The sequence below is a fragment of the Natrix helvetica genome (genome assembly GCF_964273705.1).
Source record: "Natrix helvetica genome assembly, chromosome: 10".
Classification (NCBI taxonomy): domain Eukaryota; kingdom Metazoa; phylum Chordata; class Lepidosauria; order Squamata; family Natricidae; genus Natrix; species Natrix helvetica.
The window spans coordinates 2,967,236-2,989,024 of record NC_138561.1 but is presented as its reverse complement, the minus strand read 5'-3'; the positions used below and the strand labels follow the sequence as shown (position 1 = coordinate 2,989,024).

The window sequence follows — 21,789 nt, the reverse complement described above, 5'->3', positions numbered from 1 at the left end:
GTGAAGAGGCATGTAGAGGATTGTTAAAGGTTTTCATTCAGCTGAAGGCCCAACTGGCCAGAAATGAATTGTCCCAGCCGTCTTTGGAGCGCCGCCACCTGTATGCCGACCTCCCTGGGCCAACATGCCAGCTTCTCTTACATGCAGTTCATTTTGTAAAGATCTGGAGACCCATTTTCAAAGAAGGCAGAAATCCTTTACTGCACCATAAATTGAGAAGGGAGAAATGGCCCTGGTTTTATTTATTTCTCCAGGACTTGGCATCTGTATATAAAGCCCTTACTGGCCGATCTCGACTCTATTTTGCCATGTTGCATTCCTGCTCAGTCTGAGACCTTGGTGGCCCCTTTTGCTGCAATCCTGCCCTTTCTCAGAGATACTCATTAGTCTTATCTTGCCAGAGACCACATCTGCCCAGCATCTGGAGGCTGCAACAGCACCTTCCTCCTCATCTGATCTCCTCATCTATCCAACCAGAGAACATGATCAGCCTTTAGGCAGGGAGCAGCACCATCCAAAATAGCAATAGCAATAGCACTTATATATCGCTTTACAGTGCTTTCACAGCCCTCTCTAAGCGGTTTACAGAGTCAGCCTCTTGCCCTCAACAATCTGGGTCCCCCTTTTATCCACCTCGGAAGGATGGAAGGCTGAGTCAACCTTGAGCCAGTGAGTTTTGAATTGCTGGCTGTGGGCAGAGTTAGCCTGCAATGCTGCATTCTAATAGGAAGGAAGGAAGGAAGGAAGGAAGGAAGGAAGGAAGGAAGGAAGGAAGGAAGGAAGGAAGGAAGGAAGGAAGGAAGGAAGGGCAACAGCACTTAGACTTATATACCGCTTCATAGTGCTTTTACAGCCCTCTCTAAGCTGTTTACAGAATTCAGCCTATTTGCCCCCAACAATCTGGCTCCTCATTTTACCCTCCTCAGAAGGATGGAAGGCTGAGTCGACCTTTATCATTGTGCACAGGAAGGGAGGGAGGGAGGGAGGGGAATAGCAATATCTAGGCTTTACAGCCCTCCCTAAGTGGTTTACAGAGTCAGCCTATTGCCCCCAACAATCTGGCTCCTCATTTTACCCTCCTCAGAAGGATGGAAGGCTGAGTCAACCTTGAGCTGGTGAGATTCAAACTGCTGGCAGAGTGAGCCTGTAATACTGCATTCTAACTACTGTGCCACTACGGCTCTTTCCAAATCCCATGTCCGCTTCGATGTCCATTTTCAAATGGCAGGATAAATGAGAGGCTCTTCTTAATTCCACCTGTGTTGCTGGACTTTTGCTACAACCAGTTCGGACAGCAATTTCTATTCCATCCCAACTGGACAGGAGTGCTGAAACAATGGAGGAGAAATGCTGGGGGCTCCTCCGTCTTCCAGCCCCTCTTCCTTTTCACTGCGCTGGGCCGTCTGGTGGCAGGGCCAATCCACAGCCAACAAGGGCCCCGCCTTTTCACTGTTGCAGCAACCCACCCAGGAGAGTTGTGGGTGCAGTTCTCAAATTCTTTAACATGTTGGGGGAAGAGACAGACGGAGGAAAGCTGAGGGCAGAGGAGCCATCGGAAAGCACATCACTGCCCCATAAGGGCAGGTGGGAGGGGGGGGCTGCAGGTGGGCACACTGCTCTATTCCTTCTCTCTGCTTCTCCCTGGAAGGGTGGAGGGCAAGAGAAACAGCTTCTCCTCCCCCCATCTCGGGAGCTGCCCCAAAGGAAGCTTGGAAGCTCCTCGCATAGGGCTGGCTCTAAAATAAGCCAAGCTGTTTCCCGTCATTTGAGACAAAGTGAGGCTTTTCGGGTAGCCAATCCAGCGCAGGCCAAGCAAGCCCGCCCACGTCTAATTTACACTAACAGGATGTTTTATACGGAATTCGGCTAATCAATTAACCCCGGATTAAATATGCATGAAAGGATTTCAGCGCTTGATGGCTCGGCTCTTCCCCTAATTTTGCCAGCACGACGTCTTTCATTTTTAATGAAGACTCTTTAAGTCCCATTTCCTTCTTGCTGGAAATATCGATCAGCGAGATGTTATTATTATTATTTTTTTATTGCGCCAACTTAGCAGCTTTTAGGATGGCACAAGTTAGTTCGGCTCAGCGCTCTGCCAGGAACTAGGGCAACAATTCAAAAGGTGCCCCTGAGAAGCTGCTCAGCGGATGGAGGGATGGACGGATGGCCTTCTGTTGTGGTTGAATAACCCCATATTTTAGAAAGATAAACCCCCCCTCCCCAAAGAAGAGCCAAGTATGCTGACCGAACATACCCGGAGAAAGAGCCCCAGGCCAATTCATCGAACACATTGAGGACCGGGTCTTTTCGTAACCCCCAGCCTTTTCTAACCCCCCCTCCCCAGCACCAAATCCAAAACTGATAGGATGTTCCACTGTGAGCTGGGGAAAAACCCCTACATCAGGGGTGAAATTCAGCAGGTTCTGACAGGTTCTGGAGAACCGGTAGCGGAAATTTTGAGTAGTTCGGAGAACCGGCAAATGCCACCTCTGGCTGGCCCCGCCCCATCTATTCTCTGCCTCCCGAGTCCCAGTTGATTGGGAGGGAATGGGGATTTTGTAGTATCCTTCTCCTGCCATGCCCACCGAGCCATGCCCACAGAGCCGGTAGTAAAAAAAAACAAAACTGAATTTCACCATTGACCTACATCCTGTAAGCCCCAAAAGATATTTTGAAGAATTGACCTCACCAAAAGAGTTTCACAAATCCCCAGCCAAAGCCCAATAATAAAGAACCGGCCGGTCCTGGCTCAGCTGATCCACATCACAGCCTTGCCTATTGGGAGCTTCAGCCGGCTAAAGGTTGCCCACCCTTTGCCGCACAGAGTAGCCGTGGCATGGGGGAGTGGATGAAAATCACCACTGATTTCTGAACAATGAAGTGGTTCATCTACACTGGCTGTTCTGACCCAGCTCCTCAAATATGACCTCAAGTGAACTCAATTAGGAGCCCCAGCAGCCCCAGCAAAAAGTTTCTCTCTCACCGCAGGCTTAAAGTCTGTCCGGCAGGGGAGATGAATAGCTGCCTGCCACATCTATTCATCTCCGCCCCCTGCCTTTTATCCCCAGAGCTAGGGTGGGGTTTCTCTAGCAGCGGTGGCTCTTCTGTCCCAAGGACCGGCCCATGGATTTCCACTGCTCTCCTCTCCAGTGCATCCACGCGTCAGGCACTGGACCCAGCTGTTCTTCCTCTTCCTTATCAGCCACCTCCAGACCTGGGGGCTGTTGACTCTCCATCTGAGGGCTGATGGACGGCTCAGGCTCCACCTCTATCTCTCTGCCAGCTCCACTCCCTCTTCCCCTCACAGTCCTCAGGTTGCCCTGATGCTGACCCTGACTCCCACACCTCCTCCTCCTCCTCTGATTCGGCTGCTGGAGGGGCTGGTGACTGACAGGCCACAACCCTGGCAGGTGGGTGTTACCACTTGGACACACATACAGCAAATTCTATTTTGTAATAGTTACAGACCACAGGATAGGGGGCAAAAAACTTGGAAGATTTATAGAAAAGCACAAGTGCTAACATTTCTGGATTCTGGGCCTAAGGATATTCTAGTTGGTATCCCTTAGAGCAGGGATCCTCAACCCCCAGCCCACTACCCAGCCTTGAGCCTTTCAGAACCGGGCCGTAGATGTGGCGGGTGAGTGCAACACATCTCCACACCTGCGAGCAATGGGTGAGAGCATGCATTCGTGCTCCATTTGCGTGAGTGGCGGCCATGTGTCCCCAACAGTTGTGCAAATGGAGCTGTGCATGCACACTTGCCCACCATGTGTGCAAAACCAACCGGTTTCCTCTGCAACCCCAGTCTGAAAAGCCAAAAAGGTTGGGGAACTCTACTATGGTGTCAAGAGTGCAGCAGCTCTCGAATATGCCAGTGATCACCCCATCAGTGTCAACCCTGAAGCTTACTTGGCTGAGGCCATTCTGAGGCTTCAGTGTTGCCACACTGGAGCTGAAGGATAGGAAGGGGGTAATAGAGATAGCTGGGTTTTTTTTAGCCAAAACAAAATACTTTCTCCTGAGAACCAAGGTCATTCCCACAGATGGTCAGGGAGAGGAGGAGTGAAGTTACCAGGCAACCGGACGGCCCCTGGATTGGACCTTGTGACTGACTGTTTGGAAAAGGGGGTGGGGACCTTTACTTTTGATTAGGCAAAAACCGCAGGAACCTTCAGAGTTGGTTTTCACCAGATCTGTGCCAATATGATATGTCCAATAAAACTATTCTTTGAGGAACCTACCTGCCTCGGAGTTCTGTTTGCTATGGGCGTATTACTTGGAACTGTGACACCCAGCTCTCTGCATGTAGGTGCCAGATTCAGCTACTCCAAGGTCTTCCATTTTTATGGGCCTTTCTCAATAAACCTCCCCTTGCTTTCGTTTTTCACCGAAGTATTCGATCTAGGCATGCTAAATAACCTGCGCTTAATTTAAAAGCTTCCCTATTGTTGTGTAGAAGCTCCACATTAATCCCACGCTTTGGGAAATCAATGCCCCCCAACCCCCCCCCCAATGCTTTACCTGCCACAGATACAGGTGTAGGAAGTGTGCCGCATGCCTCCTTGCTTGTAGCAGTAATGCTGGAAGAGGCTGAAAAGCAAGAAAGCAGAGAATTAATCATTTATCCAGAAGCTGAAAAGCAACTATCACAAGAAAGGCAGCCCCCATTTATCTCCTGCTTCTCAGGTTTTTTTTTTAGCACAAACTCCCCATCTCCTCCATTCAGATTTCACAAAATGTTTGTAAGAAAAAAAGCACACGCACGCAAACGCACACACACACACCAGGAAGATAAAAGTCTCGGACACTTGGGAAGGTGGGCGGGTGGTCGAATCCCTTCGTTCTTAAGGTTTATGTGGCTCTGAGCTATAGGCGGTCTTCTACTTGCAACAGTTGATTTAGGGACCATCCAGTTACAGCAGCACTGAAAAAAGTGACTTAGGACTGTTTTCAACATAACCGTTACAGCGTCCCATAGTCCTGTGATCAAAATTCAGAAACTTGGCAACTGACTCGTATTTATGATGGTGGCAGCGTCCTAGGGTCATGTGATCATCTTCTTGCGACCTTCCTACAACCAAAGTCCACTTGACAACCGTGGCAAGAAAGGTCATAAAATGGGGCAAAATTCGTTTAACAAATGTTTCACATAGCAACATATTTTGGGCTCAATTGTGGTCCTAAATTGACGACTACCTCGACTTAGAACCACAATCAATCCATTTGACTTCCTGACACTTATAATAGCAGAAGCAAAACATCATGTAAGCCAAGGATCTCCAACCTTGGCAATTTTAAGCCTGGCAGACTTCAACTTTGCTGGCTGGGGGATTCTGGGAGTTGAAGTCCGCCAAACTTAAAGTTGCCACTCCTGATCTAAGCATTAAAAGCAAAATCCCCTCCCCAAACCAGAAGACCCAATCCAGAAAGAGCTGCTTAAACACTCCCCCCCCCTCTCCACACACAAGGGGGCATAGGGCCCCTGCTGGCACAGCATCTTCTGGGAAGCCAGCTATTATCTTAGCAGGTTGTGCAAATCACAGGATTTATTTTATTGGTTCTGTCCAGTCGCTGCATGTGATGGGAACATGGCTCTTGTATATTGCCAGCTCAGGATCAGAGTTCCGTGAGTTTCTTGAACCCGGGCAGAAAGAGAGAGAGAATATTTCATCTTTGCAAAGCCTGAGAAGCAACGTACTAAAAAAGAAATCTCCGTTCTCAGCATGAAAATTTATGCATGGAATTACTTGCTACCACATGCTGGAGTGGGGAAATTGCCTACATTGGTTAAAAAGATACACAGACCAACCATAACTTTCACACCTATCAAACATTACTCATAAATGTATCGGGCTTAAGGTAAAGGTTCCCCTCGTACATATGTGCTAGTCCTTTCCAGCTCTAGGGGGCGGTGCTCATCTCCCTTTCAAAGCCGAAGAGCCAGCGCTGTTCAAAGACGTCTCCGTGGTCATGTGGTCTGTGCATGACTAAATGCCGAAGGCGCATGGAATGCTGTTACCTTCCCACCAAAGGTGGTTCCTATTTTTCTACTTGCATTTTTAATTTTGAACTGCTAGGTTGGCAGAAGCTGGGACAAGGAACGGGAGCTCATTCCGTTACGCGGCGCTAGAGATTCAAACGGCCGACCTTCTGATTGACATGCACAGCATCTTAGCCACTGAGCCACCGTGTCACTTGGTGCTTATATTGTTTTTTTCCAGTCCAAGATGAAAGCTCATGTACTTACCTAACATTGGAACTTACTGTGACACAACCTACCTCCCAACTAGGACAGGGATGTCAAACTCAAGGACCGGGGGCTGGATCCAGTCCACAGGATGCTTAGATGTGGCTCATGGGGCCACCCTGGAAACAGCTAAGGACTGGATCGTGATGCTTCTGCCAGTGAAAATGGGCTCCGGAGCTCCTTTTTTGGCTGCGACGACTTCCTACAACCCTTTGCTAGTGAAAATGGAGCATGCGGCCCTCTAGAGGGTTGCAGGAGGCCGTGGCAGCTGAAAAAGGAGCTCAGGAGCCCATTTTCACTGGCAGAAGCACTCGGGCCACCACAGGTGCTCCCGACACGAGTGACATTGAGCTGGCCACGCCCACCATGGCCATGCACCCCCCCCCCAGGTCAAACACATCCCTGATGCGGCCCTCAATGAAATAAGAGTTTGACACCCCTGAATTAGGAGATTCACTGTTGTGAATCACAATTTGGAAGGGCTGCTGAAGCCATGGAGGGCAGCTACAGGGGTATAAGCTAAAGCATCTTGGATAGATCGCTGCCTACCCTCCACTTGAAGGTCCCATGAAGGAGATCTTCGTCACCATCCTTCCGAGAAAAATCATTCACTATCAAATGAAAGAATCTAGTTATTTAAAACAGAACAAAACAAAAACTGCCCCTTTTCCTTAAGCCAGATTGCCGTTTCCTACTATGAGCTCTGGAAGGTTAGGGGGAGCAAATCTTGATCACCTTCAGGGCAATACATTTGAGAAGCGCACTCTACTCCCCATGTCTTCTCTTCTCAACTCCTTCTCTTCCTTTTCCCTGAACGTTGTCTGTCATAAACCTTGGTTGAACCTGTCTCTATTGTGAATTCTGAAAGTCTGAACCCAGGACTGAACAGGTAGGACCAAAGCAAAATAAAAGGGAATGAAATGACAGCTCTTCAGAGGAAAATGTAGGATATAAAAGTACTGAATGTATACACAGCAAGAAGTCCACCTTGGAGCACGGCTTCATAGAGAGAGAGACATGAAGAAAGTTTTCCATGAGAAGTTTTCCATGGGAAACACAACCTATCAGACACATGGAATGGCAACTCCCAGGATCCCTTGCTTGCCAATTGCCACACATGGTGAGAGTTGAGTTCCAGAACATCTGGAGAACCATGAGGTCCTGGGAGCAGAATAAGTCCTAGTCTGCTTGGCTCAGATTTAGGAAGGCTCCTACATCATGTGCCTTCAAACTTGGCCTTGAAATATTTAGATGAATCAACCGGCCATCTTCAATGTAGCTGTTGTAGGGAGAGCTGTCAGGCCTGTAGTTATGTTCTTTTTAGGATCTTTGGCCTGCCATACTTTCTTATAATTTTCTATGTGTTTCATTAGTGTAATAGTTGGGAGAAAGAAGTAGGATTGTGGAATGTATTGTTGTCATTCTTTTATAGAGGCCAACGTCATATTTTGTCTCCGCACCTCGACACCTGACCGGAAGCAGAGGGGTGTAGATGCCAGCGTGGAAGAAGAAGATTGGAACATGTGATGGATTTGTGGGTGTGGGGATAGATCATGAACTTTCAACTGGGTGGAATCCCAGGAAGAACATTAGAGTTGGAATTCCATAGACGTGCTAACTTGCCTGTATGACTAAAAGGGAACTTTAAGGATGATTTTGCCTTGGTCTCTGATGATTTCATACGTGGTATTTAGAACGCTAACATGAGCTATGATAAGTGGGGGAGAAATCCAGATGTATCTGGTAGCATCTTTTCTGATGAGCAAATGTGACATTAGACATATGTTTTTGAGACTTGCAGTGAAAAAATAACCTGAAGGGCCACTCTCACTTAGAAGTTTACTGGGAGCCAGTGCAGTGGAGTCACATAGGGTCACACCCAGGTGCACCCATAACTGCCTGTGCCAACACATTCTGGACCAAAGCCCGGGCAACGGAATGGAGCTAGCGGAGTGTTTAATGGCCAGACGCCCTACCTGTCGCCAATGAGGAGTTTTGTTCAGCAGATATATTCTCACCCTGCCCAGAGAGAGAACTCACAGCCTCCTGATTGCCTCCTGATTGTGAGGCGAGAGCTCTACCTCTAGGGACAACCACTCCCCAAAACCCCTGCTTCCATGGGGCCCTAAAACCCCAAAGTCAGGCTTGCTAAGGAGGAAGTGAAGCCCTTTCCTCCCCACTTGGACCCTCCCCCCCCACCTCCTCTTTGTTGAGGTTGCTTTGCACTATTGGGAATAGAGTGGCGTAGAAATAAATAAATGAATCATTGGCAGTTTTACACATCAGACGTAATCGCACTTTTCAGATTGCAAAGCACTGGGCCTTGTCCTGCCTCCCAATCAACTACAATCAGATCAGCACACACACACAACCAGTTGCAATGACCAAAGTCAGAAGCAAGTTCACACTTTTTGCCAAAGCCAGGGGTGTCCAAACTTGGCAACTTTAAGACTTGTGGACTTCAACTCCCAGAATTCCCCAGCCAGCACAGCTGGCTGGGGAATTCTAGGAGTTGAAGTCCACAAGTCTTAAAGTTGCCAAGTTTGGACACCCCTGGCCAAAGCCAAACAAGCCGTAGTTATAGTTCAGTATGATTTTCAAACTCAGTTTCCCTTTGAGTTTGGACTCCACAACTAACATGCTATGGGAGCAGATATCGGCCACGTTTAATACACACACACACATATTAATACACCACGTTTAATACACACAACAAGTGAAAATGGAAATAACTCTGCAAGTAGTAAACTCTTCCCCCTGAGTAGAAAATGAACCAACACATTCCACGATAAGTAGTAACTCCGTCAGTTCAACTCAGTTAGTTTTTATTATTCAGCCATTACAAAGCTTCCAGAGGAAAAATATGATGGAGACATTAGAAAATCTAAAACCGAGCCAGTAAAAATAACAGAAGATTTTAAATTAATTCCGCCTCTGTAATCAACCACAAACTGATTACTTGGCTAATATCATTACAAAGGCAGGAATTAGATCCCGAAGCCATTATTATAAAACAAACAAATATATATCTTTCCCTCCTGGAAATCACACCAATTAGTGGTTTCCTTTAATGCGTCTGTAGGTATTTTTCCTCTAGAGAACGAGAGGATAGTGAGATACGTGTCATGTTTCAATAACTGTCAGATCTGCCCATTCTGGCCTCTTAGGAGGAAACACTCTCGACTCCATTCATAGGGAAAAGGTTACTTTGACTAAAAGCAAAGTGGTTATAGTAGCAAAGCCAGATGTAAGAGTTTGTGTGCAAAGATTCCTTACTTTCCCTTTTCCGTTCCAAACCCCCCTCCCCGCCCCCATTATCTCCCCATTGTCCAGTCACAGTAGAAGAAGATGTTTTAGTAATGGTCCCAACATTCAGGAGAGCCATTGCATTCTACTCCCAGGCCTGCAGCCTTGGGATGTCTCTGGACTGGACCAAGATCATTTTCAGTTTCCCACAGCTCCCTCTCCCCAAGGCTTATTGCAGACTGGCATCTAGGAGAGCATAACAGATTAACAGAGTTGGAAGGGACCTTGTAGGTCATCTAGTCCAACCCTCCACCCAAGCAGGAGACCCTACACCATTTCTGACCGATGGCAGTCCAGTCTCTTCTTGAAAGCTTCCAGGGATGAACTTCTGAAGGCAAACTGTTATGTGAGCAAAGGATGCCAGCTCTGACTATAATCCCCGCTGAACAGTTACCAGTGGTCCCTGAATATAATGTTTAGGGTGTCCTTTTGTCAAGGCTTACCGTTGCAGGGGGATACAATCAAGATCAATTCCACTCTATAAAGCCTTATTAAGACCACACCAAGAATCCTGCATCCAGCTTTGGTCACCACATATATAGAGACGTTGAGACTCTAGAAAGGGTGCAGAGAAGGGCAACCAGGATGATGAGGAGGCTGGAGGCTAAGACATATGATGAACGGTTGCAGGAACTGGGCATGGCTGGTCTAGTGAAGGGGAGTCAGGAGAGCATCTTCCAACATTTGAGGGGCTCCCAAAGAGAGGAGGGGGTCAAGCTATTTTCCAAAGCACCTGAAGGCCAGACAAGGAATAATGGATGGAAACTGACCATGGAGAGATTCAGCCTGGAAATAAGGAGAAATTTCCTGACAGTGAGAACAATCAACCCATGGAACAGAAGTTGCCTTCGGAAGTTGTGGGAGCTTCATCGCTGGATGTTTTCAAGAAGGGACTGGACTGCCATTTGTCAGAAATGGTCTAGGGCTGGGATGGCGAACCTATGGCATGCGTGCCACAGGTGGCACACAGAGCCATTTGTTAGCCTTTTTTTGAGGCCATTTTTCACCCTCCCCAGGCTCCAGAGGCTTGATAGGGGGCTGGGGAGGGCGAAAACAGCCCCCCGCCCCCTGGAGGCCCTCCCTCCGGTGGCTTCAGGACCTTCCCTGAAGCCTCCGGAGCACGAAAAACCAGCCCTACGGGCAAACCGGAAATTCAGGAACGGACTTCTGGTTTGTCTGGCTTTATAAGAGCCTGGGGAGGGCGAAAACAGCCTCCACCACCACTCCCGGAGGCCCTCCGGAGGCTTCAGGAGCTTCCCTGAAGCCTCGAGAGCGCAAAAAACCCGGCCCTACAGGCAAACTGGAAGTTTGGGAACAGACTTCCGGTTTGCTCTTAAGGTCGGTTTTCGAACTCCGGAGCCTTCAGGGAATCCTCCTGAAGGCGCCAGAGGACTAAAAATGGCTCTAAGGACAACTTCCGGTTTGTTCAGACGCTGATTTTTTGCCTTCCAGGACCTTCAGGGAAGCCTCTGGAAGGCCCCTGAAACCTCCGGAGGGCTTAAACCGGCTTTATGAGCAAACCAGAAGTCTGTTCCCAAACTTCCAGTTTGCCTGTAGGGCCGTTTTTTTGCGCTCTCGAGGCTTCAGGGAAGGTGGGGGGTGGAGGCTGTTTTCGCCCTCCCCAGGCTCCTATAAAGCCTCTGGAGCCTGGGGAGGGCGAAAAAAGCATGCCAAAAATTGGGGGGGGGGAGCGCTGGTCATGCACGCATGCACGCTTGGGTCGTGTGCATTGCATTATGGGTGTGGCGTGCCCACACACCACCCTCCTGCGCTCCCCGCACTTTTGGCACGCGAGTCAAAAAAGGTTCGCCATCACTGGTCTAGGGTCTCCTGCTTGGGCAGGGGGGTTGGACTAGATGACCTACAAGGTCCTTTCCAACTCTGTTAATCTGTTAAATCTGTGGTGGTTAGGGAATGATGGGAACTGTAGTCCAATATACTTGGAGAGAAGCATGGTGGGGATGCTGTTCCATTTCCTAGGTTCCAAGAACATTTTGACTTCTGCTGTGACAAGCGATTACTGCAAGTTCTAACCATCTAATGATCTTTTGCTGAGTGGCTCAAATGCACGACCACTCAAGAGACGGTCAAGTCCATGTCCCCTTTTAGATACAACTTTTCTTGCCACTTGACCATTTTTCCTGACATAAATGCTTTTCTTCCTAAAATCTTCAGACTTTCTTTACTGGAGCGAGACGGAAAAGATCATGTGGCCAGACCAGAGGTGGGTTCCTACCAGTATGGACCGGTTGGGCTGAATAGGTATTAACTCAGCCGGACACGTGACCGTACCAGTTCGATCCTGGGCACCGCCATCTTTATTTTCTGTTCTGCACATGCGCAGAACAATCTTCATTGAAAAAATGTAATTCCCCCCCCCTTTTTTAATGGTGTGTGCATGCATAGACCTTTTTAAGTGCAAATGCGCATGTGGGCAGAGCATTTCTCTGGCATGTGTGCGAGGAAAGCAAAATTTTTCGGGCACCGAACCGGTAGTGATGCCTGCAGGAACCCACCCCTGGGCCAGACATGCCAGAAAGGGTTCAAATTCTCACAACATAGTTGTGCAGAGTTTTTGTCTTCCTTTAAGGCAGTGTTTCTCAACCGTGGCGACTTTAAGTCCTGTGGACTTCAACTCCCAGAATCCCCCAGCCAGCAAAGTTGAAGTTCGCCAGGCTTAAAATTGCCAAGGTTGGAGATCCTTGGCTTACATCAGCGTTTCTCAACCTTGGCGACTTTAAGTCCCATGGACTTCAACTCCCAGAATCCCTGGCTGGGGGATTCTGGGAGTTGAAGTCCACAGGACTTAAAGTCGCCAAGGTTGTGAAGCACTGCTTTAAGGTTTTCAAAACAATTAAAGCCAGAATGCCACAGAAAGCATCCTTATAAGCGGAAAAACCAGCCAGAGATATAATTGTGGGGTTGGGGAAATGGAAGTGGCTTGAAGAGGGACTTCACAAGAGGTTAGCATCCAGGTTCCCCTCCTTTTTAGGTAGGATCCCAAAACTTGGAGGAGCTCACTGACCAGAAGAGAAAGTACAGGTATCCCTTGACTTACAACAATTTGTTTAATGACCGTTCAAAGTTACAATGGTGATGAAAAAAGTGACTTATCACAGTTTTTCACACTTAACAACCGTTGCAGCACCCCCATGTCACATGATCAAAATTCAGACGCTTGGCCATGATTCATATTTATGACGGTCGCAGTGTCCCGGGGTCAGATGATCCCCTTTTGCGACCTTCTGACAAGCGAAGTCAATGGGGAAGCCGGAGTCACTTAACAACTGTGTTGTTTATTTAACAACCGCAGTGATTTGCTGGAGAAACGTGGCAAGAAATGTCGTAGAATAGAGCAAAACACAATCCACAAATGTCTCACTTAGCCACGGAGATTTTGGGCTCAATTGCCATCGTAAGTCGAGGACTGCCGGTATAGGAGGAAAAAACAATTGGCTTTCTGCTAGGATAAAAAAGATGTGGAGACTCTAGAAAGAGTGCAGAGAAGAGCAACAAAGATGATTAGGGAACTGGAGACTAAAACATATGAAGAACGGTTGCAGGAACTGGGTAAAGAGCTCTTAAGCTCTTTAGCTTAAGAGAAAGAAGGACTAGCGGAGACACGATAGCTTTGTTCCAATATCTCAGGGGCTGCCACAAAGAAGAGGGAGTCAAACTATTCTCCAAGGCACCTGAGGGTAGAACAAAAAGCAATGGGTGGAAACTAAACAAGGAGAGAAGCAACTGAGGAGAAATTTCCTGACAGTTAGAACAATTCCTGACAGTGGAACAACTTTCCTCCAGAAGTTGTGAATGCCCCAACACTGGAAGTCTTTAAGAAGATGTTGGATAGCCATTTGTCTAAAACAGTATAGGGTTTCCTGCCTGGGCAGTGGGTTGGACTAGAAGACCTCCAAGGTCCCTTCCAACTCTACTATTGTATTGTATTGTATTATTGTATTATTTCTTCCTTCAATCCAACATCAATCTCGGCTGGTATCAGAAACGTCCTCCAGGGGGAGCTCTCCCGCCTTCAGAGAGGCTCCAGCCTTCCTTGAGTGATGAATGCTTTGCCACCCGACAAGGACAGATGGATCCCAACTACAATTAATATAGGATTAACTGCTTTAAGAGTCAAGCACATATTAGAGCTCCTTTCCATCTCCGTGAAATATGCTCTAATAACAATCCAATTCCCTTTAATATGGAAAGGATTGGGGGGGGGGGGCAGGAGCTCACTTATTGTAATATTAAAATCGTTTCATTAACATAGGAATGGTAATGGAACCATTCAGGTTTTTCAGAGATATTCACAACTGTCCTTCGGCAGCAGCTACTACCAGGGGAGCTATTAGGAGCACATTTAATAGCAACAGCACTTAGACTTATACACCGCTTCACAGTGCTTTCCAACCCTCTCTGAGCGATTTGCAGAGTCAGCCTATTTGCCCCCCAACTATCTGGGTCCCCATTTTACCCACCTCCGAAGGACGGAAGGCTGAGTCAACCTGGAGCCTCTCAGGACTGAGGGAACAGTGAGTTAGCCTGTAGTAACTCTGCATGAAGATCCACGTCAGTTGCACATAAAAGTAGATACAGCCAAACCTTCCCAGGTGTGAGACAGAGAGACACGGTGTGGGGAGTTACAGCATTGGACCAGGTTCTGGAGAAATCCAGGTTCAAAGTCACTCTCAACCATGGAAATTCACTAGGACGGTGTTTCTCAACTGTGGCCACTGGAAGTTAGGTAGACTTCAACTCCCAGAATTCCCCAGGCAACTGTGCTCTGCTGGCTGGGGAAGTCTGGGGGTTGAAGTCCACGTATCTTCCAGTAGCCACGGTTGAGAAACATGGCTAGGAGACCCTGGCGCCAGAACTATTTTCCTCTGAGCATTAAAGGACGAGAGGTTGCCATTTAAATCTCTGTTAAAATTCTAGAGAAAAGATGTGGTTTTTAAAACAAATATACTGCAACAAATACCTAAGACTTATTGGCTAGGCTTTCATCATTCTAGGGGAGTGATGGCAACACTTTTTCGCCTCAGGTGCCAAAAGCAAGTGCACACATGCCCACCCCCATAATTTAATGCCCCTCCCTGAGCCGTGCGCCCTGCGGATGCGTGCGTGCCTCTCCCCCACCCCCCTGCTGCCCCCTGCATGTGTGCACGGCTTTCTCGATGGGCCCCATAGCTCCGTTTTTCGCCTTCCCCAAACTCCAGAGACTGTCTAGGAGCCTGGGGAGGGCGAAAAACAGCCCAACGTGCAAACTGGAAGTCCGTTCCTGAACTTCCGGTTTGCACGTTGAGCGGTTTTTCGCCCTCGGAGGGCGAAAAACAGCTGAAAAATAAGGCTGAAAATCAGCTGGCCAGCTCACAAGGCAACACCTTGCATGCCCTCAGAAATGGCTCCACATGCCACCTGTGGCACACATGCCATAGGTTTGCCATCACGGTTCTAGGGCGGTGGACTCTTAATCATTTTCTTGGAAATGATTGTGGCAGGAAGACAAAGTAGATATTTCACGTGTGCTTCCGAGATGGCAGCCCAATCTGAAAAGCCCTTGATCATAATAAATGGCCTAAACTGGATAATAGAGCGGAAATGGGAAGAATATTGCAGTCAGGGATACACCAGGGATCCATTTAGAGTTAGCGCATCTACAAGTTAAGCTCCTAGCAAGGATGGGCGCTGACAACACACAGCTTCAAAACCAGGCAGTCATGCGAAGCATTGCATTTTACCGAAAGACCGGAATGCTCAGAGTTATTACTGAGGGTAAATCAAATTATTTCTAAATGCTCTTTCAGTGTTTATATGGTAAATACAACGACAGTCCAACATGGAAGGTCTTCCTGTCCTGAAGGGATGCCCATAAACCATGCTGCTGTCATGGGCATTCCCCCTTCCTTACCAGGAGGACTTGCTTTTGCACTAGGGCAGACTTGGAGTGCATGTACTGTGCATTCACAAATGCCTTTTATGTGGCACAGAATACCTATCCACCGATCAGCAAGCCAATAAGTTTGCACTGTGGCATCACGGTGGGATCTTAGCAAGGAGAGAATAGGAAAAGAAATGGAATGGAATGGAATAGAATTGAGGAATGAAGAGTAGAGTAGGGTAGGGTAGGGTAGAGTAGAGTAGAATAACAGTTGGAAGGGACCTTGGAGGTCTTCTAGTCCAAACCCCTGCCTAGGCAGGAAGCCCGACACCACTTCAGACAAATGTTTGTCCAATCTCTTCTTAAAAACTTCCAGTGTTGGAGCACTTACAACTTCTGGAGGCAAGCTGTCCCACTGAGTAATTGTTGTAATTGTCAGGAAATTTCTCCTTAGTTCTAAGGAGTCTAAGGCTATCAAGATCCTGTGGTAGTGAAACTGTCATGGCTGCCCTTCTGCTAAGCTACACATCGCAGGCTGACAGGCTGACACCAGTAACAGTGGCGGAACGGAAACAAGGTGGGAACCAGGAGGAACAGAAACTGAGCCCATCCTGTCCTGTGGGAAACACCAGCCATCACAAGGTCACACTAAAGGAATGCGGAGCCGGGAGTGTGGGAAGACAGGGAACATTTCCCAAACAACAGCTGATTGGAAAATGACTGATAACCAGGGGGGTGGCCGGGAACAAGAGAAAGTTGTATCTTTTGTGCGCGAAAATCTCAGATCCACCTTTGCCTCTTCTGTAATAACTTTGGCTTTAGTAAAGTATACTTTTGGCTAATCGTGGGCCAGGAGTCTTTCTTTCCCAATTGATCAAGTTGGGATGGTCTTTCTTTCCAAAGTCACCATTGATTCAATGGTCTTCACCTTCAACGGACCTAATTTCTCTGAGAAACTACTTCATGTAGTTTTAACCAATTTCGTTGTATTCGTTTTGTACAGTGGCAATAAAGACTATACTACGTGCATAATGTAATTGTCATGTAAATGATATACAATCAACGAACTGATCTGCACCCCAAATGAGGCAAATTGCATTGTTTAAGAACTGGCAGCAATATGCAAATGTTGTAAATTGGTGCAAATGACATAAATCACCACAAGCCGTACTTTTGCATTTAATGGACATTTGTCAATCAATAATGGACTCACAATTAATCGGTGGCAATTAAACTTCATTTCCAAGTTCAGGTTGCAAAATGGATTATTTGTCAATCCTACCTTCACCCAAGTATACCATATTTTTCGGAGTATAAGACGCACCTTTTCCCCTCAAAAAAGAGGCTGAAAATCTAGATGCGTCTTATACACTGAACACAGCATTTTTTGCCTCCTGAAACCCTGCCCCCTTCACCAAAATGGCCGTGCAAAGCTTTTAGGAGGCTTTCAGAGTGCTCCTGGGGGCTGGGGAGGGCAGAAATGAGTGAAAAACTGGCCTTTTTTGCTCAGTTTTGCCCCCCCCCCCTTCCGGCCTTCTAAAGGTTATCCATGCCCTTTTTTTGACAAACAACGTTGCCATTTTTGGGAGGTTTACAGAGTGCAAAAACTTTTTTTTCCCATTTGCCTCTTCAAAACCTTGGTGTGTCTTATACTCTAGCCCTGTTCCTCGGAAAAGAGAAAAGGAGGGAGGAAGGAAGGAAGGAAGGAAGGAAGGAAGGAAGGAAGGAAGGAAGGAAGGAAGGAAGGAAGGAAGGAAGATGCCAGATTGTTTTCCCTGCCTTAAAACACATTTAGGAGATCAGTAATATCACATCTCTGCAGGCCAAATGTTGGGGAATTATCCCTGAACATATACATCCAGCCCACTACAAATTAAAACCATTTTCTTTCCTTTCTAAGACTGCACAGCTGCAGTGATAGATTCTAACAAAGCTTAATTAGGAAATCGGCAGATGCCCTCCAAAAAAAAACCCCTATAAAGGCAGCTCATGGTTCATAAATTAAAAGGAAAATAAAACACATCCAACAACATTCATCACTGGTGATTTACAGGGAAGAAAAACAACAGATCGTTTCAGGTTAAAGAGCAGAGAGAGGGGGCTAAACCATAATTGGCATTTTAATTGTATACCAGAGAATTACAAATCTTTTGGCTGATCTGAGTTGCAAATAAAACCCCATCAAATAACATATAGTTGATCTGGTGCTTCTGGTACCCTCCAGATATGTTGCATTACAGGTCCCATCCTCCTGAGCCAATAAAGGAAGACTGCAATTTCTGTGCATCACTATGTTTTCCTCTCCAAACAGATAGGTTAGGAAAGCAAGTGGGTTATTTGCTTTTTTTTTTTTTTAAAGAAGTTTATACATATTTTTTTCTGCAGAAACAGAATTTTCTGGCCATATTTAATGTGCAATTAAAAACAAAATAAGGAATGGGACAAAACAGAATAACATTTAAAAAAAAAACTCCAACGTTTCATAAAACAAGCCAAAATATGGACAGAATTTATTGCTATTTTAATTTTTCAGGGAGGATGGAACCCATCTCTACTCCTCTGGAGAGCATCCAACAATTAGATGTGGGACGGAGAAGGTTGAGAAGGAGAGTTCTGAGCATTTAAGAATCGATCAGCGTTTCTCCATCTCGTCCACTTTTAAGATGTGAGGACTCAGGTTCCCCACGCTGGCTGGGGAATTCTGTCCACACCTCTTACAATACAATACAACAGTAGAGTTGGAAGGGACCTTGGAGGTCTTCTAGTCCAACACCCTGCTCAGGCAGGAAACCCTACACCACTTCAGACAAATGGCAATCCAATATCTTCTTAAAAACTTCCAGTGTTGGAGCATTCACAACTTCTGGAGGCAACTTCTGTTCCACTGATTAATTGTTCTCACTGCCAGGAAATTTCTCCTCAGTTCTAGGTTGCTTCTCTCCTTGATTAGTTTCCACCCATTGCTTCTTGTTCTACCCTCAGGTGCCTTGGAGAATAGTTTGACTCCCTCTTCTTTGGGGCAACCCCTGAGATATTGGATATCTTAAACTTGTCGAGGTTGAGAAACACAAGAGTAAATTGATGTTGGGCATCTGAACTTGCAAGAAAAAATGGCGGTGGGGGAGAATCCCTCCAATCTAAGTGAAGAACTGTGTGTCAAAAGAAACACCCCAAGGGCAAAACCCACCATTTTTCTATGGCAGGGAGGCCATTCATTCTACAGACAAGGGGATGCAAACTGGGCAGTAAGATTGGGGAAGGTTAGCTTTGGGAGTTCCACATCCATTTGCACTAATGAGGTGACCCTGAGGAAGACAAACCTCTAAAAGGACAGCAACGACCAGCTGTCTGCAAGGAGTATCAATCCTTCCATTCCCCACCATCCAGTCAGAGCTGAAGAAGCTTCTTGGATGAGAAGCGAAACGTCTTCAAAGAAAAAAACAAGAGAGTCCAGTTGCCTCCTGAAAAAGTAGCTTTGGGACAACCATGACCTGGATGATGGGAGAGTCTCCGTAGACCAGGGGTGTCCAAACTTGGCAACTTTAAGACTTGTGGACTTCAACTCCCAGAATTCCCCAGCCAGCAGAGCTGGCTGGGGAATTCTGGGAGTTGAAGTCCACAAGTCTTAAAGTTGCCAAGTTTGGACACCCCTGCCGTAGACTTTTAGCTATGTGTTTTAGGATGAAGACCTTTGAATGGTCCAGGGGTGTGAATGGATTTCCAGAAAAATTGCAGACTGCAGGATCCGTTTGCACTTCAGTTTGAGATGCAGGCAGGGCAGACTCATCCCCAACAGCCTGCGCCTGGGTTCAACAGGGAAGGGACACAGGGCAAAAAAAACATCCTGCAGCCAAGAAGGCTCCGTACCCATTTGCACCACTCAGGTGACAGGGAGGACACAGAGAAACCTCCAGCTGGCTCAACGACTTGCTAAAAGAATTCAGATGACCAGCTTTAACTGCAAGGAGTATCAATCCTTCCATTTCCCACCATCCAGTCAGAGCTGAAGAAGCTTCTTGGATGAGAAGCAAAATGTCTTCAAAGAAAAACCAGAAAGTCCACTTTCCTCCTGAAAAAACACCTTTGGGACACTTTGGGACCAAAAGCTACATCTGGCCTTTGCAGCAGGGTTGCCCTCCCCCCCAAAAAAACAGGTGTCAGGGTTCCAAATAGCATCCAAAAGTAAATCAGAGTCCGAGGCAAAGTATTGCTCAAAGTTCCAATTTATGAAGAGAGACATGTTGGCACATCTGGGAAAACCCGATTCTGAAAGCTTCCCGGTTTCCCCCACCCAGTTGAAAGTTCAAGATCTTGCCCCCACACCCACAAGTCCATCCCATGGTCCAATCTCCCACTGCCACGCTGGCAGTTCCACCCATCCAATTCCGGTCAGGTGCAGAGACAAAGGATGACCTTGGCTTTCTAGAAAGAATTTTGTTTTGGCTACACATTAAGTAACTCCATACAATCTCCCCCCCCCCCACATTTTCCCACAATAGAAAATACATAGTAGAATAATAGAAAATGTGGCAGGCCAAAGATTCAAGAGAAAGATGGCTGCAGGCCTGAAAAACAGGACTGATTTAAAGTCACATTAAATTACACTTTGATAGCAACATTTGGAAAATTCCAGGGGTCTTTCCGGGACTTGACTTGAAAAACTCCTGGAAGGTGCTGGAATTAACCAGGAAAGGTGTGACTGGTTAAGGGAACTTCAGCAGCCTTCTTGCATGGTCCACCAAGTATCAGTTCCTCCTTCTTGAAGAACAGGCTTTACATCTCCCCTTCCCCTTTGGAAGGTTGCATGTGAGAGGTGGGATTCAGCAGGTTCTGACCGATTCTGGAGAACCGGTAGCGGAAATTTTGAGTAGTTCGGAGAACCTGTAAATGCCACCTCTGGCTGGCCCCGCCCCCATCTATTCTCTGCCTCCCGAGTCCCAGCTGATCGGGAGGAAATGGGAGATTTTACAGTATCCTTCCCCTGCCACGCTCACTAAGCCACACCCACCAAGCCACGCCCATATAACTGGTAGTAAGTTTTTTTTTTTGAATCCCACCACTGTTCCATGCGTTTCCTCTTGTAGGCATTGGCAATGGAGGAAAAACTCAGAAGGATTAGCACAGCATCACTAATTTCACACTCAATTTAATACTGAATAAAAGAGAGCTAGCACCTAGTCTGAAGACCTATTATTCTCCTGATCATATTATAACTCTGAATCTCAAACAGCCCCTTTTTGTTTATGAATATTTATTAACATCTAATTAATGAGGGCTAAATCCTTCAGTGACACAATGATTAAGCGGTATTTTAAGTAATCTTTCTTTTTAATTATGATTCTGTCAGAACGGAGCCCGGTTTTCAATGCATGAATAGGAGACATTTACAAGCACCCAATCTTTAAATATGCGTTCACGTAAAACCAATAATTTAAAAAAAAAAGAGTCAAAAATGTAATTATGCTTTAATGGCTAACACACATTAAAAGCCTTTAATGCATGTATACCAATACATACTATTTATAAATTTATCACTGATTCGTGAGAGCAAAGTTTAATAAAGGCACGGCTGCACACAAACTCAAAAGTCAAGTCACCCTTGAGAGGGGATGAGGACTGCAACGTTGTGTGGTGTGTGTGAAAGGAAGAGGCTTGCAAGGGGCCTTAGGCTGGGAAGCTTCACAAACTTCCCAATCTTTCCCACTCCTCTGGGCTTCATGCAGGTATTCCCATAGGAAAGTTCATTGACTTAGCTCTCTGGATTGGTCTGGTTTGCTTTGGTCCGTGACGGCAAACCTATGGCATGCATGCCCTCTCTGTGGGCGCATACGAGCTGTCGCCCCAGCTCAGCTCCACCGTGCATGCATGCGCACCACCTGCTGGGCAACTGGTTTTCAGGTCTCTGCCGTGCATGCGTGGGGGGTGGGGCGCGTGTGGGAGACGCACATGCATGCAGGGGGGACAGGGGGAGAGCGAGGGGGTTGCATGCAATGCGGGACACATGCATGGGGGTGAGGCACATGCACAGGGGAAGTGCAGGGGCGTTGCATGCACATCAGTGGTGGGTTGCAGGCAATACGCCCCGGAGCCTGCCTGGAGCACCAGGTACCGTTCCAATATGGTGCTCTGGAGGGCCCATCCGCCTGCTGGAGCTCCTTACCTGTCCTTTAAGCCTTTGCCGCTTCCATGCATACACATGGCACGTACGGCACTTGCGCGACGCTCCACCAAGCAGCTGGAGCATCACAGAAGCTTGTGGAAGCACGAGGGAACGGAATCCAGAACCCACCACTGATGCACATGCACCGGGGGCAGGACACATGTGGGGGGGCTGCGTGTGTATGCGCAG

General features: G+C 47.2%; 1 protein-coding gene across 1 annotated transcript in view; it reads right to left on the bottom strand.

Annotated features, from left to right (window-relative positions):
• PEPD (peptidase D) overlaps positions 1-21,789 on the bottom strand; it is a 191,230-nt gene that overhangs the window by 52,248 nt on the left and 117,193 nt on the right. Inside the window, exon 10 of the mRNA XM_081963645.1 lies at positions 4,528-4,596. Within this exon, the coding sequence (XP_081819771.1) occupies positions 4,528-4,596 (69 nt within the window). The remainder of the gene's footprint in view (positions 1-4,527; positions 4,597-21,789) is intronic.